The 24,379-nt window shown below is 30.8% G+C and overlaps 2 protein-coding genes and 1 non-coding gene across 6 annotated transcripts; 2 read left to right on the top strand and 1 right to left on the bottom strand.

Moving 5' to 3' along the window:
* Nucleotides 1–7,949: 7,949 nt before the first annotated feature.
* On the top strand, nt 7,950–8,061 carry MIR390D (microRNA MIR390d). The gene has a single exon (NR_120750.1). It is a non-coding gene; the product is annotated as a microRNA MIR390d (primary transcript).
* Nucleotides 8,062–11,562: 3,501 nt separating this feature from the next.
* LOC103502163 (protein DETOXIFICATION 44, chloroplastic) lies at nt 11,563–16,821 on the top strand. 4 transcript variants are annotated; one of them, XM_008466009.3, is made up of 13 exons: nt 11,563–12,031; nt 12,153–12,277; nt 12,530–12,688; nt 12,783–12,925; nt 13,113–13,248; nt 13,433–13,529; nt 13,653–13,753; nt 14,229–14,392; nt 15,032–15,103; nt 15,241–15,357; nt 15,733–15,828; nt 15,936–16,057; nt 16,404–16,821. In XM_008466009.3, exons 1-13 carry the CDS (start codon nt 11,763–11,765, stop codon nt 16,465–16,467), a joined length of 1,665 nt encoding a protein of 554 aa, XP_008464231.1. In that variant the 5' UTR covers nt 11,563–11,762; the 3' UTR covers nt 16,468–16,821. The 4 variants fall into 4 exon arrangements, 2 of the variants coding, with proteins under 2 accessions (XP_008464231.1, XP_008464232.1); XM_008466010.3 differs by having other exon boundaries at nt 15,929–16,057; XR_007822752.1 differs by lacking the exon at nt 16,404–16,821 and having other exon boundaries at nt 15,719–15,828; nt 15,929–16,057.
* Nucleotides 16,782–22,008, bottom strand: LOC103502162 (ethylene-responsive transcription factor ERF036). The gene is made up of 2 exons (XM_008466008.3): nt 18,172–22,008; nt 16,782–18,051 (listed from the first exon to the last, which is right to left on the bottom strand). Exons 1-2 carry the CDS (start codon nt 18,192–18,194, stop codon nt 16,953–16,955), a joined length of 1,122 nt encoding a protein of 373 aa, XP_008464230.1. The 5' UTR covers nt 18,195–22,008; the 3' UTR covers nt 16,782–16,952.
* Nucleotides 22,009–24,379: the final 2,371 nt, after the last annotated feature.

The following is a 24,379-nucleotide window of genomic DNA, read 5'->3' as shown; positions in this document are numbered from 1 at the left end:
TATTATTATTTGACCTCTTATGAACACTATCCTCAAAGTAGATTTTTACGATTCTTTTTATGAAAATTGAGATTTGAAATGATAGGACGATGAGATCTAAAAGAGAAATACGGACCACCACAATATTCTCAATTCTTGCCACATTGTTTTAATTTTTTTTATTTTTGTCCGAAATTTTAAATAATTTGATTTGTAGTTTTGAAACATCATTGACAATAATATTATTATTTATTTTAGAAAATAAGGATATATTTTTAAATCAAATAACAAAATCCTTGAATATTCGTTTATAATAAAAATTCGTCACACATATTCTTTAAGTTTTTCAAATGTATATCAATACCAATATCACAATAAATTTTTAAAATTTGAGCTTATAAAAATCATTTTATCTTTTAACTTTCTTATTCACTTTTTATCAATATTTTAAAATTTCAAGTCAAATTAAAAAATATATATATTAAAGATATGTAAAAATTTTAATTCTAAAAACTGAATGATTATGCATAAAAAAAAAAAAAGCTATGATTGTTATATAATTTTATTGTTGTTTGAGCTTAGTATCCCTTTTCTAATAGCTATTTTAAAATTTTGTTTATATATATATATATATATTCAATTAGTCAATGAATGACATCAAATTTAGGGTGAACATGAGATTTCATTCTGAAAACAATGTTTTGTGTTGAGCATTTAATCTACACCCCATTTAAGGAAGAATCATTAATTGTGAGCTTCAAGAAGCATAATTATTTCTGAGCATTTTCATAATTACTTTTAAATACAATGACAGCTTTTTAAACTCTTTTCGAATAGCCTAAAAAGTTATTAACATCATCCCTGGACTTATATGCTAAATTTATATTTACTATGATCTATTGCGGACATCTATTTTTTCATTACAAATAATGTTTTTATTCACTTTTTTGCTTCTAATACGTTAGATAAATATACATCCTATATTCTTGTTTCTTCTTTTCTATGTGGTTCGGGTTTTTTTTATTATTATTTTTCTGATTTTATTATTTAATTGTTTCATTCTTGTTCTTGTCCTGAAAAAAACAACAAAAGAAATGAATGGTATAAAATATGTGAAATATTGTTTGGAAAATTTGATGAAATTACAAGAATAACAAGAAGTTCATGAAACAATAATCGATTATAAGTTATGTAATTAGAGGGATGATATTGTGAGATTTAGATCAGTTTGTTTCTAAATTTATTGGATTTTGGAGAGATTAATATAGAGGTTTGTTTATTTTGTTCATAGAGATTCAAGGGATAGTTCAACTTCAGATACTAACTCACCCTAAACATTAGAGTTATTTATGGTATGTTTTAGTCATGTCACACGAGAGTTCAACAAGGAAAATGTAGCTCATGAAAATTTAAGTTGATTTATTGATTTGTATTGCTTTTACAGTCTCCGATGGATAATCTTGGATTGTGTTCTTTGAATATATAGACTTTGATATGAGAACTTGCAAGTTTGTTAATTCTTAAATTAAGGTAGATAGATCTAGTTTTTATGGATTCTCTAGCTTTTGGTTTTTGTAGTATCTAATGGTTATGGCTTCTATTCCTATGATTGAAATTAAAGGACACTGCTTCAATGGAAAGTTTAAATGTTTAATGCTTCAAATGAAAAGTGACCCCTTTATTTATAGAGTTTTGGGAGGTAATGCATGAGCCCTACCACCCTTGGTTGACTTTTAATTTGGATCCACTTTTGGACTTTGACTTAATTTAATCATTTTAAATAAGCTTTATCTAAATAATCCTATAATTTTTTTGTGAAATATCTTATATGACTATAAAGTTCAAACACCACGTGCATGATGAAAAGAATTTTATTTTTTAAAAGTTAAGTCATCACAATGAAGTACTTGTTAAATAGGTATCAACTACCATGCCAGTCAAAACAACTTAAAATAATGATTTAGCTTCCCTTTAAACTTGAAAACTCCCTCTTCTCATATTTGTTCCTTCTTATTCAAAACACACTTCAATATAAGTTAGTTTATGTTTCCACTAAAATCAAGAATCCATCTCAATATTAGAACTTAGATTCCTCTAAGTATAGCACTGAGATTAAAGGTTACTCTCTAAAAGAATGGAAATTTCTGTTAGTACTAAAGCAAGAATATCGCAACCACAAGCTTACAGTGAAAAACACATATACAAGTACCTCAACTTCAAAACCCATAGCTACAAAATATGTAGAACCCATATTCCTAAGACCAACACCACGAGATCAAGTAATCAACTAAAATATCATCTTAATAATTAAACACTACTATAAAGACAACGTATCATCCAGAGACTTAAACTAGCTAAAGGGTTTTTATTTTATTTTTGTTCCTTTAGGTTCAAATCTCGAAATTGGAATACTTCCTATTAATTACTTGCTAACCGTGTGCACTTCCACTAATTAAAGACTGTTTTTTTGTTCAACACAATGAACAGTTTTCCATCTTTCAATGCTTATTCTCGATCTCACATCATTGCTTTTTTAAGACAGAAAATAAAAATAAAAAAACCAACCAATATCACGAAATCTAAGGCTCTCACCTCATCAATACGAAAGAGAGGAAAGAATACTAACTCTCCATATCAAAATACACCCACGAGAGAGAACCCAAAAAAACCGTGGTCTGAATAAATAAAAATATGTAAATATCGATAATATATATATATATATAGAAAGAGAGAGAGAGAGATAGAATTTAATAGGATGGGTGATTAGTAAGTAAGAAAGCATATAATATAACAAAATTTGGATAGAAATAAAAAGAAAGAAAAAGGGTGGGACCCATGGAGTTGGCAGAAGGTAATTAAGCAAATAATGGGGGAGGTTGTGAGAGTGGGGTCCATAAGACAGAGTGGCAGTAGCTAGCTGCACCATAGTCGTACCCGCGCATAATCATTTCCCAGAATTAACACCCCCAAGGCCCAGGCCCATTACTCATATACCGACAAAACCCCTCCCCCTCCTGGGCCCCACTCCCATATAATCAATGGTCATGATTATACTCATACGCTTAACGTGATACGTACAAAAACCACCAGATCCTCATCCCCCCTCCCTTCCTCTAATTTGTTTGACCATTAAATAAAAAAAAACAAAACAAACAAGAAAAGTAAAGTCCACCCGGTTTGTCCGGTTCGATTTGGATGGAATATAAACCCTTTTTTGGGTAAATGCAGACCGGGTGCCCTTTTTATGGGAATTTCATATTTTTATTGCATTTTTTTGTGTAAAATTCAAAATAGATTTTGATTTTGTTTTTATTAAAAAAGATTTATATTTTTTCGTTAAAAAAAAAAAAAGGATATTGGATCGGGTACGGTTAATTCCAGGAGTACCTGTCCTGAGGTGGACCCCAATTCTGACATTGTCATCAATCCTACCCCACGGATTCTTTTTTTCTTTTCCTTTTTAATAAATATTTGTATACTGTTAGCTTAATCTTTTTTTCAAATATGATATTCCTTTTACATGTAACAATATTAATAACCATTTTTTTGGTTTTGACCTAATAATTTCAACCACTAAACATGAATTGTAAATCGATATTTATATTCTACCATATAAAATGAAAAATAACTCTTTTTATAGGAATTTAAAAATTAAAAAGCTTTGTGCTATATTTATATTTATAAATAGGTGGATAGTTTTTCTATAAATAAGAATAACTCTAAAAAAATCCATAACTCTTCGAACATTGTACCATTGGCGTGAATAAAATATAAATAATTAAAGTTTTAATTAGTTAAATAAGTACAAATATTTATTTATTAATTGAAATAATTTTTTTAGGTTTTCGTTACTTTTACCTATTGAAAGAGGCATATTTATCAAGAGACTAGATACATATATGAATTTATATATTAAATAATGTTTTATTTTAATTAAATTTGGATTCTAACGTAGTGGTCTGTGTAATTACCAAATTAAAAATTCAATTTTTACCTATTATAACTTTTTTTATTCCTAAATTTCAACGATTTTCCAAAGGGAAGATAATTTTAAAAAATGAAAAAAAATATTTAACATAAAATCCTAACTTATTCCCTTATCCTCATTTGCTATTTAGAAAAAATACAACGAATTCGGTAATCCAAATTTCTACTCTTATTACTCTTATGCAATTTTTAAATTCACATGTTTACATTACTCTTATATATATATCTGTTTTATTTTATTTCAGAACTAAATGCTACAAGATAATTTTGCAACATTTCAATAATTTTATTTCTCCAAATACTTCAAATGTCAATTTTATTGAAAATTTTCGATAATGTCATAAAATTAAATTTTTAAAAAGAGGAACAAAACTTAAGTAAGATAAAACCCTAACTTATTTTCTAGCCGTCATTTGTTATCGAACAAATATTTAGAGAAAAATGCAACAAAGTCGGTGATGTAAATTTCCACTCCCACAATATTTTATAGAAAATGTATTATTATTTTTTTATCCAATTTTTAAATTCACATTTACATTACAAAAAATCACGTAGAAATTGCTAGTCTTTTCTTGATTGCTACAAATATAGTGAATGTTATTGGAGCACCAGCGAAACGTCGATATTTTTTTCAACATTTTTTAGTGTGTTTATTATATAGTGTCTGGTGTCATCCTATACAAAATTCTTGGATGTGCCACTATCTATGAACATTAAAGTTTTCTTGATATTTTTATCAAAGTTTTTGTAAAATTGAGACATCGATACTATTCTGTTGACATTAATATTTTAAACTTTAGTTTTAATTAAATTAACTAAAGCTGTGCATAGTAAGTTCATCAACTAAGTTTGGCAACATGTTAACAAAAAATACGAACATAACTTAATGATAATTGACATGTATTTCTTCGTTAAGATTGGAAGTTCAAACTTTTTTACTCAAATCTGATTTAATTTAAGAAAGGAAAGAAAGAAGGTTAATCAAAGTATATTTCGATTATGTATTGTCAACTTAGAAATCTGATTCGTGATAAGAAATGATAAAAGCGTCGAGTGAGAGAGAGAGAGAGAGAGAGAGAGAGAGAGAGAAAAGAATTGTTTTTAATTGATATATCGGAAAATCTTCTCAATAGCATAACGACTCTACCAATTATCATCTAAAAGATTTATAAAATCTTATTGCATGAAATAAGAACCTTACTATTGTAGGCTTTTAACTTAATTATGGCAATCGGTTGCTTTCATAATTTCTTAGAGAACTTTTGGTGAAAAGAGTGGATGTTGACTGACGCAATACTATATATTTAAAATTGGACGCATATTGTTAAAAAAAATCCAATTTAAATATATATTGGATTCATTTACTTCGTCTTTTTTTAACTTCGTTTTACTTCAAACTGCCATTACTCAACAATCTTTATAAGTTATAACCCAATAAATAAATATCTTAAACCACTAGTTCCTTTAAATACTTTTCTAAAAAATCTCAAAAAAGAAAAAATTCGAATCAAAATTCTTAGAGTTGGTATCTTTCTAATCGTCTAAAATAATTATGTAATCTTTAGAGTTGGTATCTTTCTAATCGTCTAAAATAATTATGTAATCTATATAGCTTATTTTAATGTTAGAAATATATTAACCAAATATTTATATCTACTTATATATTTTTAAATCAAAAAATTTCTTACCGTTTATTTAAAATGGTAATTAAGTTATTTTTATTTATTTTTAGATTTTGTTAGTATATATCTTCGTATCGAAACTTATACAAAACCTTATTGCTACTAGACCCTCAATTTATTAATTATTTAGCAAAGTATGTTTTAATAATTGATCCTAATGAGCATTGGTGAATAAAATATTCTTTTAGTATAATGACTGGGGATTAAGATTCAAGTCTCCCACTTTTAGAAGTGAAGATAATGTTAGTTGCTGGTGAGTTTAAATAAATGTATCCCATTGTTAGATTTATTTTTATCTCTTTAGGACACTCATCTTACAAACTATTTGAATATTTTTTTTAATTTTTTTCAAAACCTTTCAAAATAACACCTTCTAATCATCTAAAACCATTTTAATAATATTGAGTTTTATACTTAAAAACAAAATTTTAATAAAATCAAAATAATCTATTTGCTTCATTCACTAAGAAGTAAATCAAGTTCCACAAACCACACCATCTTGGAGAAATGGCAAAAAATGGTGTGTTAGAGTGAATCTCCGTAGTAATAATGACCTTTTCCTCCGTCTTTAGGTATCTAATTGTAATGATTTACCTGATTTCAATTCAAATATAATTTGTAACTTTGGATTTGAAAACATATTTTAAATGATTAATGTAAAAAGAATGACATTAGAAAAGAGACAAAAAAAAATATATATATATATAAAAAGAAAAAAAGGGAAAAAAAGAGTGATATCATTTAAAGAAATATTGAATGGTGGTGAGAGAAGGCGACGTTTCAAAAATTATTCTTGAGAAATTCTGAAGAGTGAATGGAATGAGCAGAGGAAATGAGAAATGCGCGTCCCAACCAGCCGTGCATGTACCTCATTCCTATTTTCTACCTTTTTTGTTTTTAATTTCATCATCATCATCATCATAATAATAATAATAATAATAATAATAATAATAATAAATTCAAATATATATATATTATATATCCTTATTTTTAATTATTAAATCTTGAAAAGACAATTTTACCCCTTGGGTTTGTTAGAAATTACGAAATGAGGGGTATTTTGGGAAACATGGGAAAGCGGGCCTTCGATCCTTCGTCTACGGCGAAGACCACTTTGAGAGTCGGGAAGACGAAAATGAAAGTCAGGAACTTTTGCAATTTCCAACGCCACCCCTCCGATTTCAGTGTAACCCTTGCTCCCTTTTTTCCATAATCTTCCAACTTAAATCAAATATCTTTACTCCCATTTAAATATTCATTCTTTCTATATATTTCTATTTCTTACCTTTTCCTTTTTTATATAACCAATTTCGTCATTTACTTTTAAATTACTCTACCTTTTCAAAACTATTAATATTATATTATCCCTTCCAACCATTCTTTTATTATACCAAATTTTCACTCCAAAAATTTACTGTTAGTTAGATTCAAAGATGACAACTAATGTTAATTACCTTGTTACTTAAATTAATACACTAATGTCAATTTAATATTATATTACTTTTAATCTTTAATTAATATTTTAACTAAAATAAAGTGACCCCTTCATATTTAGAATACAAATATAAATTGTCGTACTAGTACAAACAAGCTAAGTAATTTATGATAGACGGTAAACTTTAAAATATCTATTTTAATATTAAGAATATAGAGTTTTATTTGTTGTCATTTTTAACATGTATTTTAAAAGACTAAAATAAAAATTTTATAAGTGAAACAAAATCAAAATAAAATGATCTGATAAAAGAAAGTTGGTTCACTAAAATAAAATTTGTCCCATTTTTCTAATTATATATATTCGATATTCATAAATCGTAGTAGATTTAATATAGGTCTAGGGTTGATCTCTTAATTTTATACTCTTTATATTCTAGAAGTCAGTAATATAAGACCAACCTCATTAGAGTTACCCATTGAAGTTTTTATCTTTTTATCTTATGACCCCTGCGAGTTTAAGGTATACATAAGTCTGAGAGTTTTCGATATTTGGTCACATTTGTAATTGTGTTTGATATTAAAATATAACTAAAATGCAAAAGTATAAGAAAATATTCTTTATTTACATATATTATATTGAAAGAATAAATGAAAAAGAAAGAGGAGAAATAGAAATACAATGGCACGTTGAGGCTATAAATACGATGCCAATTAGCTACGTTCTTCCCCCACACATAGCATTTACTTTTGTTTGGTGGCCTTTCTTCCTACTACACCTTCAATTCTCTCCATATATCAAAACAAAATAAAAACCACACAAAAACCAATCCGAAAACCTCTATTTCTTCTATTCAAAGCACGGAAGAGTCCGTTAAGCTCAGGAGGGATAGCGCCGCGTCCTCCGTTCGAATCAGCTCCCCCGACATCATGATCTTATTATTTCTTGGCGCTATCCATCCTGAGTTTCCCGGCTTCTTCTTGCTCTCTTTTTTCAGTCATTACTGGCCATGGAGATGAAGAATGTACACATTTCCATAGATATAACGTCTCCACGATACCATATTTGCTCTCTCATATCTTTATTTCTTTTCTTATTCCTTTTTTTTTTTTTTTTAAGATTTTTGTGACTTGTTGTTTTGAATTCTTTCATTCATTTTTTAGCTCTCCGACTCTTTTAATTTGCGTTGTTTTCGAAGGTAAGGTTTTTCCATCTTTTCGTAATGTTTGGTTTTTGCAATGGGATGTCGCATAAAGCATTGGATTGAAATTTCTATCTATTCTTTTTTAGTATAATAGGGGGGAAGGATTCGAAAAAATTGATGGTAGATTATAATCTTGAGGCTTTTATGCCTTTTAAATGTGTAGTCTACTGTTTATGCTTTTATTTTCATTATTTCTATCAAATTTTTGGTGTTTAATTTGTTTCGTTACCTATCAATTTAAGCTTTTGAATAATTAATTTGATTAGGGCATATTGTAATATTTTAGCGTTGAAAATTCCATTTTACGTTTCCAATGATATGAACTTGAACTTGATTTAGACTTGAGTTTTTGTTGTTTTTTGTTTTCTAATAATTTGTTTTACCGCATAGATAAGGTTGGAGATTTGAATAACATTTACCCATTAAACTTTGTTTGTAATAGTTTTGATATACACTAATTTTTTATTTATTTATTTAAATAAATTAACAATAAAGGTTTGGAAACACCTATATATGCTTTTTTGGGTGAAAGTAGCAAAATATAGTATATCTAAAGTACTTTTGTAGGGCAAATAGTAGTAGAGAGTCAATTCTAAATATACTCTCATATATATATATATATATATATATATATAAACTTTTTGCCCTTTTTTATTTTATGGTTGTGAATATGTAGAAATTGTCAATCTTTTCCTACACCCTTTTTAATTGCAGTTGATTTTTATATCAAAATTGAACTAGCAGGGTAAAGATCACATGAGAGAGTAGAAATGCAACTTATGATATCATTGGGATGATAAATTTCATATTCAACTTTTTTGTTAGAGAACATGTACCCCCATATTCATTTTTGTTGTTAAAAGTGTCCTTTGTTGTTTTATTACAAAATAAAGTCTCAATAACTTTTTTCTTACCTTATCTTAGCAAATCGACAATGTATTTCTTTACATCAATGTGCCTGGTTTATTATTTGAAGGCAATATAGCTTTAAATGGAGAAGAAACACCAATTATCTTATCAAAAATTGAAGATTAATTAATATCTGATTATATTATATTTGTTGAATTAAAAAAAAAAAGTAAAAATATCTCATATAGTAAATTAAATTATATTTAAGGTTGACACTATTAGAACTTCGTTGTCTATGTTGTTTGGTTAAAGATATTTGTCTCATAATCAATTGAATTCTCCTAACATCTTAAGCTTAAGCTTCTAATATATGATCGCTTAGGATTTGACTTTTCACGCTAGACAAACCCTCACGTCCTAAATTTGAGCAATTAAAGAATTACTCAAGCCATTTTGCCAACAATTTTTAGTCTTTGTTTTTCCTTTGTTTCTTCATTTTTCAATTGTAATAAAAGGGAAAAATAATATATTATATTTAGTTAAAACTTTAACAATAGAAATCACTTTAAATCGTATTATTTTGCTGGAATCATCTATAGTTATAATGTTATACTGTAAAATAATGACAAAGATCATGATTGTAATTTGTCAACTTGAGTATATAGTTGAGCAATCAAGAAGAGACATGAGTATTTAGGTTTCATATATTTTTTGTTGAACTCTAAATAATAATAAGGATAATAAAAAGGGTAAAAATGTTTTGTTATTTAGTTATATATCTTGGTCCATTTTACATGCTATAAATAAATTAAAACGACAATGGGCTTCTTTATCAACAATTACAATGATTATTGACCTACTAGGTTAGTCCAGATTTATCTAATAGCATGTCATGCATGTTACTATTTTGTTGACAATGTTAATACTCAATAGCAGCATTGATATATAGGCATTTCCCCTAACATGAATAGTTCACGAGTTGGCTTTTTACGTACTAAAATCCTCATATATTTTAAATTTGGATACATTTATCATGGACAATATTAAGCGAAAAATATTTTAGTTATATCTCATTAAATTGTCTAATCATAACTTGTCATGTGACAGATTTTGCTTTTTCGTTTTTTTAGAATATTTCAATACTTTTTTACGTGGAAAGTAAAAATAGAGGTACCAAGATGTGTGATGTCTATGATACATCTAAATAATGCCCCACATTTAATACGAACATTTTCAAGTATTATATTTTGTAAAATACATTTGGAAGATTTTCATTTTAATTTCTCGCTGTAAATTATCCAACACATGTCAAAATATATTGATAATGTTATTTTGGAATGTGTGTATATATGGTGTCAATGTTTATATTGTAGTAGCTCAAGTTGACTAATATAATAATATAAAATTTATTTGTTAGGATACAAATCTCAACTGCATTTATACAAATCTCAACTGCAATTAAAGTAATTGTTTAAGGTCTAAGATTTGAAGAATTGTTAGTGTTTAGGTAGATTGATAACCTTGAGTTTTTTTTTTTATATTATTCAATGTGTCTTGAGTTTTGTTAATATGTTCTAATTTACATTATTGAAGAGAAATTGGATAATGATAAAAATTAAATAAAATTGAGACCACAAATAGAAAACTTTAAAAAAAATTAATCTTTAAACAATTAATTTTAAACCGTAAAGTTAGATAATAATATTAAATTTACTTTTCCTAATTAGTTTAAATTTTTGTATCAATTCGACGATATAATATGACATTAGTATAGTACAAGTGGTTCGAGAAATCTTGTGTCTCTTGATCTCTAATCAATATTGATGTACGGTGTATAAATTTGAGAGTTCAGATTTGTCATTATTATATAATTTAGAAGTCCCATTTAAATAATTGTATTGTAAATTGAAGATGTAATTGCAATTATCAGGTTATGTTTCATAAATATTTTTTCTATTACAATGTGCTTCACAATTTATGAACTTATGAGACAAATCAATATTTCTTATTTTTATAACATTTTCCATTTATCTTGAAGCCCAACCACTTATGAATATCACAATACTTGCATTTTCACTTATTTTGTTTGACATCTAATATCATATCGTCCACTTCAACATAAACCTTCACAATTTTAGTTTTGGTTCTTCATTTGAAAGAGATCATACAATTAGTGAAAGTTGTTCTTCCTTACATATTTATGATATCTTATTATCTAGTGAACGTGAAACTTTGATCGTATTTACGACACAACATAAATGGACGATCAACCCGTAATTGTTAAATTTTATTATTATTGTTTTTCTTTTGTAAGATACAATTAAAGCAGGAATGAGTGATTTGAAGCACGAATGTTAGGGCGTCGTCGGTTAGCTGGGCTCCTTTTAACAAAATTTTGAAACTTTGGGGAGATTTCATTTGTGCCCCCAAAATAGGCCATCTATGTGGAAATCCCGTTATTTTAGTCAAAAGAAAAGACCCACCAAGATATTTCTATGGCGAGCTGCAATTCTGTCCGTCGAAAGCTCGTCCTTACAAATTGCGACTAATATATATTGTTTCATCTTCCCCTTTCGCAACCTCCACTGCCCGCCCTTTCCACTGTTCCATTTCTCTGTGACCGGAGATGGCCACCGGTCTCTCTATCTATGCTCCATCCTTCAATACCCACACTAATTTATCATTCAAGTGCCAAATGCTGCGTAGAAACGCCAACTGCGGGCTCCTGTTTCCTTATCTTCCAAAACCTTCTTTCCACAAGAATCTTACTACTTCTTCCCTGAAGAGTCCGCTGGAAGAATCGAAGTCTACAGCCTCATCGGATCAGGTCCGTCGAAACAGACTCGACAAGAATTCGTCCAACTCCTTCCTGTCTGCGTCTGTAAATCGTTTTAGGTAAGTGATGGATAGAGCACCAGGCCGAAATTGGTTGAAGTTTGAATATAGCAACGGTCTTTATTAGTTAATATCTTCAATTCTAGAATCTGATTTTTTTTTGTTTTTTAAAATTTCCTAGAGATGCTGCTTTTAAGTTTGATGAACTTGCGCTGGACATATTGGCGATTGCATTGCCTGCTGCACTGGCTTTGGCTGCTGATCCAATTGCATCGCTGATTGACACAGCTTTTGTTGGTCATATAGGTATAATTTTGCTTCATGTTTTAAGTTACGGTAATCTTTATCTGAATTGTGCAAAAGAAACCATTTCTCATACTAGTTAATCATCTTGATTCTGGAGTATTGAATTGGAGGTTGAAGTTCGTAGTTGAACTTCAGATGAGTGTGGACTATGATGACAGGAAGAATTTGAAATTAATTTTAGAAGTTATGTTTCATCTTATTGGAGGTTATATTGATGACTGCAGCAGCATGTCATATACCTTCTCTTTGTAGGATCTACTGAATTGGCGGCGGTTGGGGTATCAGCTTCAGTATTCAATTTGGTGTCGAAGTTATTCAATGTTCCTTTACTCAATATCACTACTTCATTTGTTGCTGAAGAGCAGGCATTGATTAATACCGATGAGAAAAACATTGTTCAAACAGATATTGGTAATTACACTTTTGGATTCAGTGAATTTTTTAAAAAAAGAATTCCACATTGTCCTTTATGTAATCATGGATTTTTTTTGGTTTTACCATATAGATGACATTGAAGATACACAAGAAAAGAAGCTCCTTTCCTCTGTCTCCACTTCTTTAGCACTTGCTACGTGTCTTGGAATTGCTGAAGCTGTTATGCTGTCTCTTGGTTCAGGGACTCTAATGGATATCATGGGTATACCTGTTGTATGTCAACCTTAACCAATTCATTTTATAATATTTTGGCTTCCTATCCTCCCTTATATTTCATTCATATCTCGAAATATCTTTCTTTTATGTCTTCTGCATGAAATTTAGTCTCACATATACTTGTTTGATAATAGTTTTACATGTCATCTTTCTCAATGACCACAAATATATAACATATTTGTAGGATTCATCAATGCGTGCACCTGCAGAGCAATTTTTGTCTCTGAGAGCCTTTGGTGCTCCACCTATTGTCATTGCACTTGCTGCACAGGGTACTTTTCGTGGATTTAAGGATACAAAAACACCACTATATGCTACTGGTAAGGTTCTTGGAACATTTGAGTGCCACTTCTGCTAAATGTTTCTGCTTATTGATGTTATATCTTCTTATTCTTCTGTGATTTGTGTGAATGGGGCACCCTTCTTGATTTTCTTGTGATGTGAATATGAAAATTGTTCAAAATTTATTAATATCTTTTTAATCAATATTGATTTTTCTGTCAGCTGCTGGTAATTTTCTCAATGCAATACTGGATCCATTGTTGATATTCTTTTGTGGTTTTGGCATTGGAGGTGCTGCAATTGCTACTGTGATATCTGAGTACGTCAACAATGTGGTAAACTTATTTATTTAGCTTAAGCGCTTTGAGACGAGTTCCTAAGTAAAGATTAGGAAAAGGATGTTCTTGTTCTTTCCTGACGATCTGATGCCCTCTGTTAGCAGGTATCTGATTGCTTTTATTCTTTTATGGAGATTAAACGGAGAAATATCTTTTACTCTTTCAAGCATCGATGGGGGTAGAATTGCGCGCTATCTCCAATCTGGTATTTTCTTTTACCTACATGTAATCTCTTCTAGCCATTCTATCTGTCGCCTAGATGTTTTGGTCATATCAATATTGCCGGAAATGAACTGGCTTAACAACTGTACCCACGGTTTGTTTAATGGATCAGCCACGTCTTTACTATATGGACCATGGATCCTTTGTCAGTATACCAAAACAGATGTGGGCATTTTTTTATTGTATTAACATTCTGTAGGAGAACATCTTTTCTATAGATTGTGACTTTGCTATTTATTCGGACGGAAGATAGAAGGGAAAGAATCTTATCACAGGAAGTCAGTTTCCATCCACCAATTACTTGTTCATCGTGCCTCTTTCCTTACTTGTTCCGTAATTCTTTAGTCTTCAAAGATCGAGATCCAAATGGTTCACGTCCTCGAAATTCTTCAGTGTTGTTTTTTCTTTTTAAATGTTTGTTTACTTAAAATTTCTTCTAATTCTGGCTTTTGTCTCAGGTGGTCTCTTGATGGCCCGGACATTGGCTGTCCTTGTAACCCTGACTCTAGCCACATCCATGGCGGCTAGAGAGGGTCCTGTACCCATGGCCGGTTATCAAATTAGTGTACAAATATGGATGGCTATATCTTTGCTTACTGATGCTTTAGCACTGGCTGGTCAGGTACAGAGGTTTCCTCCTAAATTAACTTATATTCATTATTCAGCGAAGCCTTTAACTTTTTTGTTGGTTTTGTTGCTATTTATACTAAGCATTCAGTTACGTCAAGGTTTATCTCACTGATCACAAAACTCACCCGTGATCTTCTATAGAATTAGTTTCTTGGTTTTGAATTCTGCCAATGGTCTCTATGTGTTCGTGTTAGATTTATTTATGAGCAAGACAAGTAATTGTAATAATTAGCATTTTGAACTATCAGCGTTCGAGCTTATTGTAGGAGTGATCTGAGAAGACGAATAGTATTTGATGCTGTGAAACTTCGAAGTTATTTAAGTAATGTAGATAAATAGTCACCTGGATGATTCATTTTTGTCTTGGATGGTGAAGATTTTGTTGTCATTTGCCCTTGGTGGTGAAGTGGGCTTTAGAAGCAGAATATTTGTTGTTGAATGGTTCTTGTGTACATTCCTATGGAAAAAAAAAACGTTTTGTCTATTTATTCCATGTAAATTTTTTTTGTGCTGTTCTATTCTTAACTGGGTTACACTGCTAAATTTCATCTTCATGTTACAGACAGCTAAAAGAATATATGTTGTTTTATTGGTCCTGATGAATATATACATTCATGTTCTTGTTTTGCAGGCATTATTGGCAGGTAGCTTCACCTTACAAGACTATAAACATTCGCGTCAAGTGATTTATAGAACTTTACAGGTCAATAGTAATTCCAACGTCATCATACCATCTCTGGTGTTTTTTTAGCTCAAAAGATCTTTTGTTACCTCTGTCTCATGTATTGTTTCTGTTGAAAAAAACAACCACAACTGAATCTGGATACCTCTTTGTTACAGATTGGTTTGATCTCAGGAATTTCTTTGGCGATTATCTTATTCCTGGGATTTGGCGCATTTTCTGGTTTATTCAGTGCCGATGCAGAAGTCCTGGAAACTGCACGATCTGGGTCGTTGGTAAGAATATGTTATCTGGATAATTTACTTTTGGCTTTGTACCTTTCTGGTGACTGCTTGACAGTAGATGGATTATACTGTGCATGACTTTTAAATTTCTTATATTTTGGATCAAATTTCTTCATGTAACATATTTGTTCAGGCCACCTAGAATCCCTGCATGAGAATTCAATTTTTATGCAATATGTACTTGTTTGGTACGTGTACGAAACCCTATTGCTGTAGAGTTGGAGAAAATATGGTATCCATCCTGAGTTTGGGGGGGAAATGAATTTTGCTAGTTGCTTCCCTAAAGAGATCTATTTATGTCCCCTGCATGCCAGACAAGGTTATTTTGATCGTTAGACCTAATATAACCCAGTCATATTTTTGCAGTTTGTTGCTGGATCGCAACCAGTAAATGCACTGGCCTTCGTTGTAGATGGGCTCTACTATGGAGTTTCAGACTTCGGATATGCAGCTTACTCCATGGTATATTCCCTTATTCGTCTTGCAACGATTAATTTGAGCTTCCTTTTTCTTTCTTTTTTGGTTTGTTTTTTAAAGATATAATATTAATTTGGATTGGAAGAGAGCAGGTGCTTGTTGGATTGGTTTCTTCTATTTTCCTGCTCGTGGTCACTCCCACATTCGGTCTCCCTGGGGTTTGGAGTGGATTGTTTCTGTTCATGATGTTGCGTTTAGTAGCTGGAATCTGGAGGTATCATCTGATTTTGTTAAAATTTGTCGTCATTAAACATTTGCTAATCGGATTTGTTGCTTGTTGAGATTTTAGTGAGAACACACCTGATATAGAAAACGTCACTTTCATTCCAATAGCCAACTAGCCAACTGAATTAGGCATCACTAATTAGTAGGCCTACCTAACTAGTAATATTCAATATCTTCCGGCAATAATTCATCATTAAGCGAGTTCATCTCAAACACACTGCCCCAATAATCCACATATTCATCAAGAAAATTTCCTTGGTTTAGGTAGTACGGAACATTTTAAATTCCCTAGTGGTTAACTTCTCTCCTATATGTGTCTATTTCACTGATCCCAGATTAGGCACGAAGAGTGGGCCATGGGAGTTGGTTTTCAATGAGGTCGACGGAAAAAGTGACTGAACTAAAAGGCTTCTTGAACTTCGTAAAGCTCATCTCTTAAAGGGGTTGAATACCACGAGGATTTGGATATGTTCCCTAGCTTTTTAAAAGCTCCACCAACTCTGACTCGCAACTGATACGACAGCTTTTTATCTGTTAAACCAGAGCTGCCCTCATCAATGCAACAGTTCCCGATCATGTCAGACAGTTCGCCGCAATATTCACCGGATGAGGTTTTCTTCTTAGTCTCAATCATTAAAATTAACATGAAGGGGGTAATTGTTTTATTATTCGTTAATTATGTACTTGAAGGAACGAATTCAAAGTTGTAAATGTAATCAAGAAACAAATGAATATTGATACTTCATTCTAATATCTCATGTTATTCAAGGTGCACAAAAGAACAGGGGTCTACAAAAAGAAGAAGAAATGAAACTACTATGTACGCTCAAAATAGAATAGAATTGTAACGAAAGAAAAAACTACACTGCCTAAACTTTCAATCTTCATCCATGGAAGCATAAATCAAGCCACTTTCGTTCCTCCTCCAACCCAAAATCATAATCAGGTCTCAAAAACTCAAAGTTGTTACAATCATCAACTCTCTGGTCACCAACTCCCATGTGTTTTTGCCGATCCAGCAACAAACCCAGATCACGGTTGAAGGCCATACAATCTCCATAGCTCTCAATCTCCATTGGCTTTCCTTCCATCACCGTCGCAGACCCAAGATCGCCGATCTCCCACTCGGCTGGAATCCAGTAAGTTCTTCCATATGGATCACTCTGAAGCTTCTGTAGCACATATTGATTGCATTCATTCAAGTCATTGCAGCCATTTGTATCCATAGCTTCAAATTTAAAACAAAGCTCAGAAGGGCTATTCTGATCATGGCTTCTTAAAACATCAGCTAACCCTTCCATTATATTTCCTTCTGATCTGTTCCCAATGTTAGAATCATAAAATGAATTGGGTTTAATATCTGTGCAATGGACTCTACTTCTTGCTGTTTCTTCCACTTTCACCTTCAGTTCCTCCATTGATTCATACTCACAATTCTCTTGCTTGTCCATTGAATAACAGCCCTTCATTTTCTCTGCAGGTACTCCATTAAAGAACGAAGAAGAAGAGGAGGAAGAAGCAACAGGAGATATCGTATCAGAATGCTCTGATGTTAATGGTTTCATAACAGGAGGAGAAGAAGAATCAGGAAAATTAAGACGAGCAAAAGGGCCATACATGGCTTTGGCAGCTTCATCATAAGCATGAGCAGCCTGGTGAGCAGTGGAGAAAGTGCCTAGCCATAAACGAGTGCCTTTCTTCTTCAAACGGGTATTATTGTTACTCGCAATTGGCTCTCTAATTTCAGCTACCCATTTTCCCCATGTCCTCTGTCTAACACCTCTAAAATTGCAATCTGAATTCTGAGGTCCTCCTTTCCCTCTCATGCAACCTTTCTTGGAGCCCTTAGCTGGAACTCTACGAGTTTCCTCTACTCCTCCATCTTTAGCCAAATCCTCCAATTGATTATTCAACTTCTTCCACTTGTTTAGAGTGTCCACTACTGAAACATACCCATTTCGCCTCTTTCTTGATGTCTTTCCTCTAAAATCAAACAACATAAGAAAACTTAATAAGAACAAATCATTGAGAGAAAAACCAGATGGAGAAAATCAGAAATAGAAAATCAAAAGTTTGGACAGAGAAGAAAAGAAAAAAACTAACCCACTAGAATTCTCAGACGTCATGCGCTTTCTTCAAACTCCTCTCACTGGTTGAAACAAAGAAAAACAATGGTTTTGCCTTTGGTTTTGGGATTTTTGTTTTTTGGGTAAATAAGAGTTTTAGAAGAGAAGAGAAGCAAAAGGGGTAAGGAAACCAAAGAGAAGGGGTTTTATAGGCATCTATATCTATGATGAAGAAGGAAGTGAAAAAGGCAATATGAAGGTTTGGGAAAATATCCAAAAGATTGATGACGTGAAGGGTGTTGAGGGAGTGGTGGGGAATTCAGGCCATCTTGAGAGTCACATCCAAAGAGATCGTACGTGGTGTTTTGTGTTTCTTTCGTTTTCTTTCTTAGCCACGAAGTTTCTCTTTTAACTTAAATTACATATTTGGTCATTGCTTTCTAATCTTTATTTTTCTTCGGTCCCTAAATATAATAAGTTCCTACCAGATTAAAATAAACTGTTCTATTCGATATAAATTTAAAAAGACTTTTGATTTTTGTGTCAGGTAGATCTACGAGTTTTAAATGTCAAAGTTTTAAGGTTGAGGTTGGATTTTTGTAAACATTTGTTATTGCTTTTCTGATTTTTTTTTCTTTTGTTTTTTTTAAGATTAAGTCTACAATTACCACTTCTATCTCTAGTTTTTTTTTTCTTTATTATCTATATTTTATCAATGTTTTGCTTTTTTTTTTCTTTAAGTGAAGGAGTCCAATTCTTAACTAAATTTTCGATAAAATTTTGTTTTTTTTATTTGAAATTTGATTAGGAATTAAGAAAGAAGTAAAAGACGAAAACTAAAAAGATACAAGCAATTGTGAAAGATTGAGAGAAGCTAAATTCTTAATTTTGAAGTATCATAAACAAAAAATTAATTACCAACACATTTTGATGACGATTGACTCTTGGTTTTTTCGTTTCTGAAAATGATGCTTATTTTACCATGATTCTAAATTCTTTTGTTTTGCTATCTATTCGTTTCCAGTGTCTTGAAAATTTAGCACAAAAAAAGTTTTAATTTCAGAATTTGACTCATAAAATAAATAAATAAATAAATAAAATTCCTTTTAAAAAATAGAAAAAAAATTAACCATAATTTTTAAAAACAAAACAGTTACCTTAAATTTATATTTGTATAAGTATTGGAGTTAAGTAAAAATGAAAATTTAATGATTTGTGAGATGAGAGTATAAAATATGAAATTGGCATTTTGAGTTGAAGTAAAAGGGAAAAAAGAAAAGGAAAAAGGGGAGTGAGAGGATAATTATGAAGGTGGGAATTGGAATTTGGGCAATGCTTACCAGATGATGAAGGTAACCTACTTGTTCCCCAAGCTATTGATATATATATATATATCTTTTTCTATGCAAAATAACTAAAAACAAAAAGTAGTGTCCGTCTTACGCGTGGGGCCCATCCGCACGGATGGTGTGTTGGTCAATTTACGTATATGCCCCATCTCCTTCTCACCCAGTCTTTCTCAGCAACAGCACCAAAGTGTTTGTTTCTTTTCTTTTTTTCTTTCTCTTTTTCCTTCCTCCACGCTTTCACTTTTAATACAACCTTTAAAATAAATTATAATATTTCCGATAATATATCAAAATTTTAGATTATTTCGATATTAGATATCCATAAACTTCATGTTACTATTTATCACCTATTAATATTTAGAATTGATAAAATTTAGCTAGTGCAATTTTTATACAATTTTTTGAACATGCAGCATTTCATCGTCACATAATATTTAATATTTTAGTAACTGCATCAAGTTTTCAATTGCTTTAGTATCCAATTTCTGAATCTTCTACTAAACTTATATTTGAAACATGAAATATAATTTTGTTTTCATTAAAATGTTTATTTCAAGGATGGTTAGAGCATTTCGTTTATTATATTTTCATGTAATAATACGGTAATGTAACTTAACACTACAATATTTATGGCTTGTATAACAAAATAAAAAGTCCATGAAATCGATTATTTCTTTAAATATTTTAAGTTTGCGCTTGTCGCTTTTGAATTTCACACGGCTCCGATTTCTTCTTTTTTCCTTTCCATATTTTTCACCGCGGCGGTCTCTACTTCTCTTCTTCTACTACAATTTTTATTTTATATTTTTTTGAATTCATAATCATTGTTCTACAATTATTATTGTTCTTTTTCTTTATACTTCTGCTATTATTATCTTTGTTTTCGATCAATCATTAATCTTATATTTTTTTTCAATGTGTCGTGGATAAATTAGATGAACTACATGATCGTTTACCATGACTTTTCAAAACTATTGTTTATCATGAACTTACAATCATGTATCATTTCCTACACGATCGTGTATCATTTTTTACACGATCGCGTACCATGATCTTTCGTTTAGAAGAATAATTACACACGAGTGCGTGGCCAGTGTTGATACTTATCATATCTCACATAATCGCGTATCATAATTGTTTAGAAGAAGAATTACACATGTGTGTGTGGTCTATTAGTCGCGTGTTGACTGAGACATTTTTAGTATTTTTCATTGTGGGTTTTTTCCGTTTTCAAAAGTTTTATACAATGTAAATATTTTGCTGGTTTGTTAAAATTTTGAAGAAACTCCTAATAATAATATGTATTTACGGTGCAAACTAATTTTAATATAGGTTGAAAATATTTTACGCTCTAATGAAGATGCAGATGAAGAGTAAGAAATAGTAAACATTATAAAAAATAATAAATACTATAATAAAGAGAAATTTGAAACACTAATACTAAACTTGATTTTAGATTATAATAGCTTGAAAAATTAACTATTACAATTGAAGACCCCAAATACGGGATCGACTATAATAACTCACTCTAACTTGAAATATCAAAAAATAAAAATAATATACTCAAAGTAAGGGAAAATCTCAATTTCTAGTTTAAATTTGTATCTTATAATACATTATCTTAAGTAAACACCTAAATTAAAGTGAACCTAAATTAAAGTGAGCTTAGTAGTATAAGATGATTTTTTAAAAAAAAATAATAAATTATTCCATCTTCACTGTCACCATTGTTGCACTAAAATAATAATAATAATAAAAAAGTTTTCCATTTTTCATATCCTCATATTGACTAATCTTGCATTCAATAACATAACAGAGTATACAGCATTGTCCTTTACTATTGCTTTGATGTAGATCATCTTGTAGGATCCACTTGAATGAGACCCTCATTCTTCATATTTCTTTATCATTGTTATTTCCACACAGTCAGTTGAATCGCTAGTAAAGTTTGACTTAATACTGATCGTGTCTATTTCAAATTCACCTGTCACTAATTATATACTAAAATTAATTCGACTTACAAGTGTTCAAATCATTTTATATACGACAATTAATTTTTAAGAAAAATTTGGGTCCCACTTTGCTTTGGGTGAGGTGGACTAATATAATACACCATGTTTAGATTTTTCATTCTAATAGTCGATGTTCTCTGTTATTATAATTCAAACTAAAATATTATTCATTTCAAATACATAAGCTATCTATAATAACAACAAACAACAAAAATCAACTCGGCATCCAAAGCAACTTCTTAGGAGGTGTTTGGGGCTAAGAATTGGTTATTATAATTGGACTGTAATAGTTTGTATTCAAATACAAACTATTACAGATATTACAGATAATAGCTGTGGTTCCAAACTCCAAGGTGTTCCAACGTTTGTGCAAAATAATTTTTGTATTGAAGCTATTATTGTATCCTTTAAAGGAAAGAAGCACATTTTTTTCCGAGAGCAACTTGTTTGACAAATGAGACAGAAAGGGACCATCTTTCTTCCAAATAATCAAATATCCTTAAAAATAAGTTTCATTACTTACCATTTTCATCTACATATTGGTTCTTGTCTGATCATGTTTTGGGAGGAATATTCAAGTATTATTTTTTCTTTTAAGAAAACAAAAGCCCTAAGAATACTAGAGATCACTACACAAGAACTTGTGAACAAAATAAGAATTCCTTCTCAATCACAACTCTAAAAGAATAAAAAAAATGCAAAGAAAAAAAAAAAAAAAAACCCAACAGCACACCTTAGAGCTGGAAAGTATTATAAGCTTTTTCCTAAAAGGAATCTGAGAAGTCATAAAACAAATCAGAATGAGGTAGCAACATTTATAAGGAGTCCAATCAATAACAGAACATTTTGTTTGGAATATGAATCATATCAAACAGAGTAGGTTCTTCAAGGGACAAAAGATAGGGAATGAGCTTAAAGAAGGTGAACTTCATACACAAAGCAAAGGTTGTGAGGCAACTCATTCTAATTGATGATATCCACCAAACAAACAAACTGTCAAAACTTACATTCCTAGGACTTCTCAGGCTCGCTTTGGTAGCTCCATACAGCCCAGAAAGTCACCATTGTAATATCAACGCATCATGCAGCATTCAAGTCTTGATGCCAAAAATTTGCAGTTTTGTTCCTGCAATTCTCTGTTTACCAAATTTAGATGAAAATGAATAAATGGAAATTAGATAAAGAAATAGATGTCGCAGAATCTTTGTTTTCTCTACCTAAATGCACAGTTTTGCTTGGTTTCTAATGACACTCCCTTTCATTGTGGATAGAATCACTGGGTCGTTTAGTGACTTTATATTTATCTGTGTGCTTAATAAAACATCAGAGAGTTCACATAGGAAGCCAGTGTTGTTGCAAATCACCTAGAAGGAGTGATTTATTGAGAAGCCTTAACGCTTAGATAAAACATTTAGACTGAATGCGTGCTTCTCTTGCCTTGTATCTTGTGTAATGTACTGGTATCTCACCTGGTCAAGTCGCCTAGCTAGAGATCACCTTGCCTGCTGATATGCCCTACTAATGATCACCTCGTCAAATGACCAAAACGTCTAGTGGTCATGAAGCCTGATTAAATCGCTAGGTCAAAACACAAAACGCAAGAACAAAAACTGGTTAGAAGAGTTAAGTCGGGAATCTCACTCTCTTTAAGACGTTTTACCGTTATGCTTTTTTGTGCAAATAAATTTGTTGACGGCGAATACTTTTTATAGTTTTTTATTAGATTCGAGAGAGTCAATTTCATCATTGATAGCTTCTTGCCATAAATTGGCACGAGGATAAGACCTCTGTTAGATCTTTTGGATCTTCTTTGTTATACATTTCAAAGTCTTGTCCAAAGTCTTTTATGGTACTAGCTCTCTTGCTTCTTTTAGGTTCATGATCTACTTCCTTATCTTGAGTTTGGATTCTAATTGAAGGTAGACTACTTGAACTTGAGCCCCCACTAGTTTGACTATTTAAACCCCCACTATTTCTAGATTTAAAAGGAAATCTATTCTCTAAAAAATCTACGTCATTTGATTCTATGATTACCTTGTTCTCTAAGTCATAGAACATATAGGTTTTACTATTTTCAGCGTATCCTATGAAGACATAGTCATAAGCTCTACTGACTAGTTTTCTTCTTTTTGGATCAGATATTCTAACATAAGCTAGACATCCCTATATTCTAAGATAAGACAAGTTTGGTGTTTTATTCTTAAGGACTTCGTATGGTTAAGTTTTACTATTTGATTTGGTAATCTTATTTAGGACAAAGTTAACTGTTTTAATTATTTCACCCACCAAGATAGTGTTGCTCCTGTTTCAAATAAGATAGCAACTACTATAACTTAGCTAGAGTTCTATTATTCCTTTCAGCTTTTCCTTTCATTTCAGAAGAATAAGGTGTAGTTGTTTCGTGTATTATTCCTTTTGAGTTATAAAACTCATTGACAGCAATTGAGTTATATTCAGTTTCTCTGTCACTACGAAGTCTCATAATTCTTTTGTTAAACTGATTCTATATTTCAGTTACAAATACATTGAAATGTCAAAGGCATTACTTTTATTATTAAGCAGGTAAATAAAAGTGTAGTCGAAACAGTCATCTATAAAGGTTATAGCATACCTTTTACTGTTCCTAGTTAACGTGCCATCGAATTCACATAAATTGGAATGAATTAATTTTAAAGGCTATGTTACCTTAGTTACAGATTTATGCGAAGTCTTTGTTATCTTAGCAGCTTGACTACAACATGCACATTTCTCAAATTCTTGCAAAGATAACTTAGGTAAAAGATTCAATCTACTCATGTTGCTAATTAGTCTTTTATTAACATGATAGAGTGTAGCATGCCAAACATTAAAAGTAGATAACATGTAAGCAAAAGATAATTTCTTA

Source organism: Cucumis melo, chromosome 8 (assembly GCF_025177605.1).
Source record: "Cucumis melo cultivar AY chromosome 8, USDA_Cmelo_AY_1.0, whole genome shotgun sequence".
NCBI classification, from domain to species: Eukaryota; Viridiplantae; Streptophyta; class Magnoliopsida; order Cucurbitales; family Cucurbitaceae; genus Cucumis; species Cucumis melo.
Note: the sequence above shows the minus strand (reverse complement) of the source record. Positions and strands in the feature narration are given on the sequence as shown.

Excerpts from the sequence above, each read along its gene's own strand:
- LOC103502163 (XM_008466009.3), top strand. The coding sequence starts at position 11,763 with ATGGCCACCGGTCTCTCTATCTATGCTCCATCCTTCAATACCCACACT. Across the intron at positions 12,032-12,152 it reads GCGTCTGTAAATCGTTTTAG|AGATGCTGCTTTTAAGTTTG; the intron begins GTAAGTGATGGA and ends AAAATTTCCTAG. Across the intron at positions 13,754-14,228 it reads TGCGCGCTATCTCCAATCTG|GTGGTCTCTTGATGGCCCGG; the intron begins GTATTTTCTTTT and ends CTTTTGTCTCAG.
- LOC103502162 (XM_008466008.3), bottom strand. The coding sequence starts at position 18,194 with ATGACGTCTGAGAATTCTAGTGG. Across the intron at positions 18,052-18,171 it reads ACGTCTGAGAATTCTAGTGG|AGGAAAGACATCAAGAAAGA; the intron begins GTTAGTTTTTTT and ends GTTTGATTTTAG.